The 10,114-nt window shown below is 41.5% G+C and overlaps 1 protein-coding gene across 1 annotated transcript; it reads left to right on the forward strand.

Annotated features, from left to right (window-relative positions):
- The first annotated feature begins 2,098 nt into the window (after positions 1-2,098).
- Positions 2,099-8,581, forward strand: fsta (follistatin a). Its single transcript, XM_030775201.1, has 6 exons — positions 2,099-2,192; positions 3,665-3,856; positions 4,219-4,437; positions 5,218-5,442; positions 6,185-6,415; positions 8,475-8,581. The coding sequence occupies exons 1-6, from the start codon at positions 2,099-2,101 to the stop codon at positions 8,579-8,581; spliced, it is 1,068 nt and encodes a 355-aa protein (XP_030631061.1).
- Positions 8,582-10,114: the final 1,533 nt, after the last annotated feature.

The following is a 10,114-nucleotide window of genomic DNA, read 5'->3' on the forward strand; positions in this document are numbered from 1 at the left end:
TAGAACATAGCCTATTTAAAAGACCTGCGAATTATGTAAAGAATCTGCTAAGGAGAATGGGCTTGTCATGTCCGCCAGTTGTAGTGCACACACACACACACACACACACACACACACACACACACACACACACATCTCTCTGAGGCAGTTTATAGTTTTTCATCATCGGTATTTCTGTGAAGTGTCAAATTTTCATATTTGGACAATATCACATGCTGACATGTGATGCAGCCAGTATTGTGTTCAGCTCGCCGTGGGACGCACAGACGCAGCATGAAAGACGTGTGGTTTAGCTGATAACGTACCTTTGGGTTAAAGTGGAGTTCAACCAAGAGGAAGCTCCAAGAAGAAACTACTGCACATTGTTTGGAGGGTGTAATGACTCAAAACGTTCTCCAGGGTGAGTCCTGTGTAAAGTAATTGGTGTATTTCTGTGTGAGCTGGGAGGAGAATAACCCTGAAAGAAACACAAGTAATGAAATTCTGTTTTCTTCCAACTGTTGGGTAAAGCAGTGATTTCACAAACAGATCCAATTTTAGCGAGAATGAGACTCTTAAGCTGTTGTCCAGTTACATCGTTAATTCGTAAAGTTTGGGTTTAGGGGAGGGATGTTAACAAAATCGTGGTCAGATTTCATCAATTCTAGGCCGACATATTTTTAAACGTATTAGCGCAACTTTTGATCAGGAGACATATCTTTAAAAATAGCCCAGCTCAGGATTATGATACAGGAATTAAGCCGAGTGATAATTTCATTACAAAATGCACAAAATACACACATCGTTTTTTTTTTTTTTTGCATCGATTCCAAAATTAACACGCAAATCTTTATTCTCTCGTCATGATATGTATTACTCGCTGATAGTAACAGTCGTAGCTGGGCCTTTGCAGAAGAGGTCGCACGTGGACTTTTAAGAAATCGGGATTTTCTAGAGCCCTGCCAGTCTTGGTGTGCTTATTTCGTACTGCAAGTAAAACACGGTGTTTTACACAGGTGCCTGTCCAGAAACTAAAAACGAAAAGAACGGTAAAAAGCCCGAGCTGGGACAACCAAACAGCGATATCCAGATATCGGCAAATCGGAAGTTTAGTTGTCTACTTGCCCTTTTGTGCGAGTTCTATTTTGTTGGAGTCTGTTCTCGGATCTCCAATGATAAAAATCATTCACCGTTCGCGGAAAAATAAGTAGGCCTAAATAAATTAATAAATCATCTGTCACTTGTAATCAGTTTTGGATTTTCCTCCCTGTTCAATGTCCGACATAGCTACTAATAATACTAATATTTCGTGTCATTATTCCATCTAGAACTATATTAATAAATTTCCGTTTAACTGATTAATATGTTTGCCATTAATATAACTGAATTCTCTTAGTACGTCCTATATATAATAATATAACTAGTTTCTAATCAGTGCTGGAATCGAGAGGCTCGTTTTTGCCCAAATAGGAATTTAAGTTGGTATCACACATTAGTGGAGACGGGGTTGAGTTGTTAAATGATGCGTGTTTGTCAGTGTTTCATTTTAATTATACAGGTGACCATTAAGAGCTGTCCCGATAACGTTATTAATGCAAGATGTTTCAAACACCTGGGTGATGATACTTTGATGTGTTTTAAGGAATTCGTAACTTTTGAGAAATAAATTACGTTATTTTAAGCCAAAAACTTGATTCGTGAAGTAGGCTACACGGCATGTTTTTAATTGACTAAAACGCCTTCTTCGTAAACAGAAGCAAGACATATTTGTAGCGACAGCAACTGAATTTGTCCTCTGGCTAGATTTCATTACACCCTGTCACAGTCATGCGGAAGATTTCATCGCTAAGTATTCTTGATTGCGCCGTAGTTGCGTTGGAGAAAGTTTCGACAAGAGATATGTCATCTACTCGGAGTTGAAAGAACTTACCCAAAAAAAAAAAAATTCTCCCCACCCCCACAGAATCAAAGCCCGCCCACCACTGACAGTCGGCTGGAGACCCCTTATGCACTTTAAAAGAGGTGGCATTCACAGACACACATTCATTCAGAACTCCCTCTTATAAGCAGATTACCTTTGGCTGCTCGCTCCAGCACTCTGATTCAGTTTGTCTTGACTATGCTAAGGATGCTTAAGAACCCACATCTCCACCCGGGAATGCTTTTATTACTGATGTGGTTTTGTCACCTTCTTGGAGATCACAAAGCACAAGGCAAGTTTTTTTTTTCCTCTCATTCTTTCTTTCTGTTTAAAAATGTGTTATAATATTTTATCCACACTCACTTCATAATGAATCCTTTTTTGTTGTTGTTGTTGTTGACATGTCTGATCCACTTTCAGTTTGTTTCTGGGAAAATAGAAGTGTTTTGGGTGTCTTAGTTGATTTAAGACGTATGTGGGTTCATTTGAAAACTTTGCGTTACATGTTGAGCGGTTGTGTGAGTGAGTTTGACTGAAACAGGTGCGTCGAATGCCTTTAGTATGGCATGTGATGGCAGGGGTCTTTGGCTGCAAACCGCTCTGAATCATAGACTGCTCATTTTAACCGATGGTTAGCCAGCAGTTGACTCAGAAAAATACTGCAGCATATGATTGTTTTTCCCCTGAGAAAACACTGCTAGAAAATGACAAGATGGCTTTTATGATTTACTCCTTTAAATGAGGGAGAAATTCTAATCGCACTTATTACAGTTCAAACTAAGACTGAATGTCTTTCGATTTGCCCGTAAAATGTGTGCGTTATCTGAAATGTCACAAAGATAGTTTGGATAGTTTACTGATAAAGAGAAATTGTCGAGCACCTGTAAATCTATAAAGTAAACGGTTACCATAAAAGACAGCAGTCTTTGCATTACTCGTTTCTGTCTACACTTTCGATAGTAAGTCACACTGACTCCCAGGTATTCACTCCCAAAATATAAGTCAGCAGATATAACATAACAAGGAGAGAGGAGTCATTGTTCAAAACTTGATGTCTGCCAGTCCTACCAGAGGAATGAAACGGTAAAATCCTCACGAGAAAAGTTAAGCAAACCTCGACAAGCTGGATGGTTGGATCGCATTGTCTAGTAGTTGGTGTTTCTCCTGCGGAGTCTTCAGTTTAATAAAAAATATGACAGTGGTCTTGAAAAAGATCGACCGAATGCTTACTGTGTATGATATAATTTAGTGCTGTTATAATCGGCAAAAAATATATTTTTAGAAGATCAAATGATCTTTTTCAATGATGAACTAACACTAAGGCATGGGTCCAAGTCTAGAGTAACGTGACGAGTGCAGGCGAGACCGTTGGCAAGGTCTAGACTCTCCTTTCTACATTGTTTAAATATTGCATGCAAGGTTCTGTCAGTCAAGACGTCTAGCCGTCGGGCTTTTTCAGGATAAAAAAAAAATCCAAAAGCGTTACGCTTATTCAAAATAATCTTAACAGAGTGGAAACCGCACACTAGATCGGCTGAGAGCCCGCTGAAAGAGTCTGGGTTGACGGCAGGCGAGTGTAAAAGCAGTATGCTTGGAAAAAAATCAGACAGAACACGGGCGGGGGAGGAGGGGGCAGCCAGAGCGGAGCGCTCGAGCTAATACAGGCTGCACGTGTTGTGTCTGGGTCATTGGCTTCAGACTTTTAATGCGACAGGCGTGTGTGTGTGTGTGTGTGTGTGTGTGTGTGTGTTGTTTTGTTTACAGCTGGAAACTGCTGGCTTCAGCAGGGGAAAAATGGAAGATGCCAGGTCCTTTACATGCCCGGGATGAGCCGTGAGGAATGTTGTCGAAGTGGGAGATTGGGGACATCCTGGACGGAGGAAGACGTGCCTAACAGCACCCTTTTCAGGTGGATGATCTTCAACGGTGGAGCCCCAAACTGCATACCATGTAAAGGTAGAGCGATTCAACGTCCCTTCTTTTAAGAAAACATTCTAGAGTTCTAATGCATATTTCTACCAGCATTTAGCGCTAGACCATACAATTACAGCGCTTTTCTCTTTTTTCTTATTATTTCTTTTCTTTTCTTTCTGTCTTTGGGCAAGTTCTTTTTTTACTTTCACCAAATGGGGTCACTCTGCTCTAAATACAGTAACACCATAAAATAGGTTTAGGCAATTTGGAGAACATGTCGAAAACACTTTCTTTACCTCGAGAACAAGTCTGCCCAGAGAAAAGCGATCACCAGTGGTTACTCCTAATCTCATTTCTGCAAATGGAATTCTTTTCTTTTTTTTTTTTTTTAAATCGAATTACAGAAACATGTGATAACGTGGACTGTGGTCCTGGAAAAAGATGTAAAATGAACAGGAGGAGTAAACCGAGGTGCGTCTGCGCTCCAGACTGCTCCAACATCACCTGGAGAGGACCCGTCTGCGGCTCAGACGGAAAAACCTACCGAGACGAATGCGCCCTTCTCAAGTCAAAGTGCAAAGGTCATCCGGACCTGGAGGTGCAGTACCAGGGCAAATGCAAGAGTGAGTAAAAATCCGCTCCTGTCAGGAATCCTCTCCTGTCAGGAATTCTCTCCTGTCTTCACACATCAAACACTTTGTTTTTGGCCTGAAAAACCTCTATATAAAGGAGATGCCGTCTTCTTCATACTGCTATCGTCAGCAGTATTAGTATTGTTATGTCTACAACCAAATCCTCTGTCAAGTTCAACTGAAAATGGAGATGTTGTGTTTGGGTTGTCTCAGATATCAGACAGGCTTTTTAATGAGTGATCTGAACCTAATGGAAAATCTGCAGTGAAACTAAATCTCTCTCTCTCTCTCTCTCTCTCTCTCTCTCTCTCTCTCTCTCTCTCTCCCTCTCTCTCTCTCTCTCTCCCTCTCTCTCTCTCTCTCTCTCTCTCTCTCTCTCTCTCTCTCTCTCTCTCACTCCCTCTCTCTCTCTCTCTCTCTCTCTCTCTCCCTCTCTCTCTCTCTCTCTCTCTCTCTCTCTCTCTCTCTCTCTCTCTCTCTCTCTCCCTCTCTCTCTCTCTCTCTCTCTCTCTCTCTCTCTCTCTCTCTCTCTCTCTCTCTCTCTCTCACTCCCTCTCTCTCTCTCTCTCTCTCTCTCTCTCTCTCTCTCTCTCTCTCACTCTCTCACTCCCTCTCTCTCTCTCTCTCTCTCTCTCTCTCTCTCTCTCTCTCTCACTCCCTCTCTCTCTCTCTCTCTCTCTCTCTCTCTCTCTCTCTCTCTCTCTCTCTCTCTCTCTCTCTCTCTCCCTCTCTCTCTCTCTCTCTCTCTCTCTCTCACTCCCTCTCTCTCAGAGACGTGTCATGACGTCTTGTGCCCAGGCAGTTCTACCTGCGTGGTGGACCAGACCAACAACGCCTACTGCGTGTCCTGTAACCGGGTGTGCCCTGAGGTCACCTCGTCGGATCAGTACCTGTGCGGGAACGACGGCATTGTCTACGCCAGCGCCTGTCACCTGAGGAGAGCCACGTGTTTGCTCGGCAGGTCCATCGGCGTGGCGTACGAGGGAAAGTGCATCAGTGAGTGTTCCGTGTCCCTGACGGGAAAAACGCAACCGTTCGGTGCCTTTAGCCTCATTAGTGCAGCGCAGGAACCAGGAACCATTAGTGCAGTGCAGGAACCAAATGTAGCATCCTCACCTCTCCAGTCAGGGCACTGGCTGCATGTGTAGAATGGAACTGGGGGCCTTAAAGAAGCCACCGGATTGGCTCAGTGCGTTATTTTAGTGTGGTGAGACGCCTGTACTTGTTTCCAGGTGTTGCTCAAGCCCTTCGCTGAAGGCTTTGATTTCGTTCCATGTCAAAACGGTACGAATTGTGTTGTGCACATACCTTACCATGCCAACATTCCATTTCAGTTTGCCCCCATCCCCTCTCTCCCATGACCGCCGTGTTGCTGTTATTATTATTATTTGCGAAGGAAAGTCATGGGAATCTAATTGTTTCCTGATGTTGGCAACACCAATGCTCTCTCCCTTTGTTAGAGACTTAACTTAGAGCCTGTGCAAGCTCTGCTCGCCAGTTCAACAACAACAATGTGCATATCTTAAGTCTGAATTGTGCAATAACAGTCAGACCAACGGATTGATGGAGTGACCCACAGATATATTGTCTATGACACTGTCAGTGAGGATTCAGAGATGACACAGGGAGAGGAGAGTCATACAGATAAAGGTGGTCTTTTACAGTCACATTTTGCTGTTCTGATAACGTTTTTTTGGTTTTTTAAAATTTTTTTTTTTGATCCACTTTTGTGTCCCAGAGGCCAAATCGTGTGAGGATATCCAGTGCAGCGGAGGGAAGAAGTGTTTGTGGGACTCTCGTTTGGGGAGGGGGCGCTGCGCTCTGTGCGAGGAGAGCTGCCCGGAGGGGCGGTCGGAGGAGGCAGTGTGCGCCAGTGACAACACCACGTACCCCAGCGAATGTGCCATGAAACAGGCCGCATGCTCGCTGGGCATACTGCTGGAAGTTAAACATACGGGATCTTGTAATTGTAAGTAATAAATGAGACAATCAATCCACTGCTCTTTTCCAACGACCCCTTCCTCCTCCCCCACCTCCTCCTCCTCCTCCTCCTCCTCCTCTGAACTACTACTCCCTCCTGACCAACATCACCCCCTACACCCCCCCCGCTAAAAAAAAAAAAAAAAAAGAAAGAAAGAAAAAAGAAAAAAAAAGGCTCAAACTAAAGCGACGCAAAAGACTTGTGATTGGAGGAACTGGCATGTCCTCTTTGGCTGGCTTCAGTTCTGCAAAAGAAAGACAGAAAAGAAAGAGAGAGAAAAAAGAAAAGAAAAACAAATAGACAGATAACATATGAGCAAGTAAAGAAAGAATAGAAGGAAGGACTCATTTTGGGAGTCTTTCACATTATTAATTTACGTTGTATCACTAATAAGATTTGATGTGGAGACTAACTTTTGGAGTTAGAACCGTGGTGGCATTTTGACGTCTAGCTGTGTTTATCTTGTCCATTTATGGGATCTGGCTTTATCGGAACAGGTTACCATCAACTCTTTTTTTTTACTTCCCTCGATGTTGTAGTGTTAATTTAGAGATTCCTATATGATCATATCTTTACAGGATGTAAATTACATGGTCAAACTGCTAATTTCACATTTATCATGTATAAAAAAAAAGATTTTGTTTTTGTTTTGATTTGATTTTGTTTTGTTTTTTTCTTTTTGTTTGTTGGATTGTCGCTTTTTGGCTGTAATCAATCATTTCAAAATGCACTATTGTCTGGTTTGACACCAACAGCTCAGGCAATAAGTGTACAGATCAGAAACCCAGGTTCATCCGAAAACAAACATAAACGTAAACAAACGTGCACATCAACTCAAACACTCACAAGGTGACTGTAACGTGGGTGCCATCGTAACTGGGATGACTGTCAATCAAACGGTTGAACTTGTAGACTACCTACCTACATCACGATTGCGGCCTCGTCATGACGGGGGAATAACGATACAGTGAACAGTCCTGGGGGCTGCCGCTGAGTAATTCCTATTACATTCCGATTTAATGATGTCATAGAATGTCTGAGAAAAAAAAACAAACATACTGAATTTGATGTTCGTCGTGAGTAAATCTCGTTTTATCGCCCCCGCCACCCTGAGCCCGTATCCTGGCTGCTTCCCCAAACTGAACTGTGCCTTACGGTGCGAACACGGAAAACACGGAAAATCCACGGGACCATCTTAATGATCACCTCCTGGTCTACGGACGAAACCACGCAGCATTTTACGGTTTGCGGGATAAACAGAAGAAGCTTCTAGAACGATGCCTTCTCGTTCCCGCCCTGCCGTCAGATTATTTAGCTGGAGTCACGTGTGTGACCTGTTGTTCTATGTGAAATGATGCATTGTGTGTTACCCTTATCAGAATACACCAGAACTGTTCTTTTGGAGTATGAGGAATTGTTTATTTGTTTTGTTTATCGGAATTTGTTGTTATCATTTTTTTTATTGTTTTGTGTGTGTGTGTGTGTGTGTGTGTTGTTTTTTTGTTTTTTTTTTTAATGTTAACTCTTCTGTAGAAAATACCTCAGTGCTGTGCCAATGCTCGGCCGCTCTCGCCAAGGTCAGCCAAGGTCACAGGGTGATCGTCCTGCCCGGTAGTAGCGACTGTTAATGCTCAAAAAAACCCACAAAAAAACAAAAACCATTGGATTTAGAGACGAGAGCAGAAAGGGCCGATCCTAGAACACAAGAGCACTTTTTCTTTTTTTAATTCTTTTTTTTTTTTTTTTTCCTCCTCCATGAGTCTGCCAAAAAAAGACTTGAGCCATTGTACCCTCTGACCGACCCGCTCCGATTCTCTTGCCACAGTCTTGACTTTCTTGATTACATAAATTGTCTTGCGTAATCTCGAGAGGCTAGAGTGCATTTTGACTGCCAAAAAATTGCCTGAAAAAAAAAAAAGAAAAAAAAAAAAGAAAAAAAGAATAATCAAAACCTCAAGGCAAGGTGAGACTTGTTTTTTTTTTTTCAGAGATTCTAAGCTGTTGTGTCTTGATTCATACAACAGCTGCCATGTATTCTTTTACATAGCCATTACCGAAGACCTGGAGGCTGAGGATGAGGAGGATGAGGGTGAGGATGAAGAAGACCAGGACTACATGGCTTATATCCATCTCTCACCTTTACTGGACGGATAATCCATCCCCAGAGCGAGGAAGCCTCTCCACACTGTACATATATCGATGCTAATTTATTTTTCAGAGACAGAAAAGGAAGTATGCATACAGTTCAGTCTGCTAGCTGCTTATTTATACAGTTTTATTTTTTCTTTTTGTTTTTTCCTTGGTTTTTGTTTTATTTTATAATTTATACATTTACAATGTCTGGCTCACTATCTATCAGTTTCTGTTGTTTTACATCATCTTTAACTATATATATTTTTTTTAATTATGAAGAAATATATTTGTCCAAAGAAAAGCAGTGTTATTTATTGTGGGGTAAACAAAAACAAAACAAAGCTACATTGTAAAGTGTAAGTCCTCTACTGGCTGTACATTGCATTCCCTGAGTCTGTGTGCTGTACAAATCTGCTTATCACTGTCAGTACTGTTCCACACACACACACACACTCACTCAGATACACAAAATGCATGTCAGACTGTGTATTTATTTATTGGAATACTCACACTCTTTAATGTACAGTTTAATGTTTCTGGGGTTTTTTTTTTCTTTTTCCTTTTTTTTTTGGTTTACAATCCATTTTGACTGACCAAAGGGATCCTCTTAAACAGCTCTGTAAAGTTATTCTGTATGGTGCAACATGACACTATTAAAAAAAAAAAAGAAAGAAAGAAAGAAAGAAAAGAAAAAAAGCCATTTTTGCTTGATGAAAAACGAATCCCATGAGTGTTCGGTCTGAGAGAGAGGTCACTTTCAGACGCCGGGCAGTGTTTCACGTCTTTGGCGATCGAAGAGAAAAGATGAATTTGGGTTTTGCCACCGCTGGTGTCAAACACGTGCCATGATCACATTGATGTGTGTGTCGTTACTTTTTTTTTTTGTCTCGTTTTTCCTGCGAATGTTCTGTCCAGTGCTCTCCTGTCATTACCAGTACGAGCGTATACTTCATCATGTATCTGTGAATCCAACCACGCCAGTCTCTCTCTCCTCCTGTTGTTTTCAGAAATGTGTTTTTATTTTCAGACATCACAATATAAATTCAAAATTCAGTTATAAATATATAGTTTTGTATTTTTTTATGTAAATGTCATATGTATATACAAAGTTTGATGGTATTTGTACAGATATGAAGGGTGAAACAATAATAAAAGAAAAATACTTATACATTTGCCTGAATAACTTTGTTTGTTTCCTTGAGAAAAGAGTCAGGTAATTGGATGTCGGTTTCTATGACGTTTCTATTAATGTGTCCTCCAACCACGCTGGAGACCACTGGTTATAGTTTGTGGGAGTGGCTAATCTTCTGTGGGAGTGGTTAATCGTGAATGTAAAAAAAAAAAAAAAAAAAAAAAGTTTTGCAATATCATCAGAATTAGACATTTCACCAGTTGGAGTACTTACTGTTCTGCCCCCAACTGCAGCAGGAGACTTAAGGCTATTGGGAAATAAATGCCCCCAACCAATCAAACTACAGTAAATCTACAACAGGCTGGCTCAGTCGGAACTCCATTTACACAACACCTCCTGACTGAGGCCACGGTCATTTTTAA

This window comes from Chanos chanos, chromosome 1 (genome assembly GCF_902362185.1).
Source record: "Chanos chanos chromosome 1, fChaCha1.1, whole genome shotgun sequence".
In the NCBI taxonomy this organism is placed as follows: domain Eukaryota; kingdom Metazoa; phylum Chordata; class Actinopteri; order Gonorynchiformes; family Chanidae; genus Chanos; species Chanos chanos.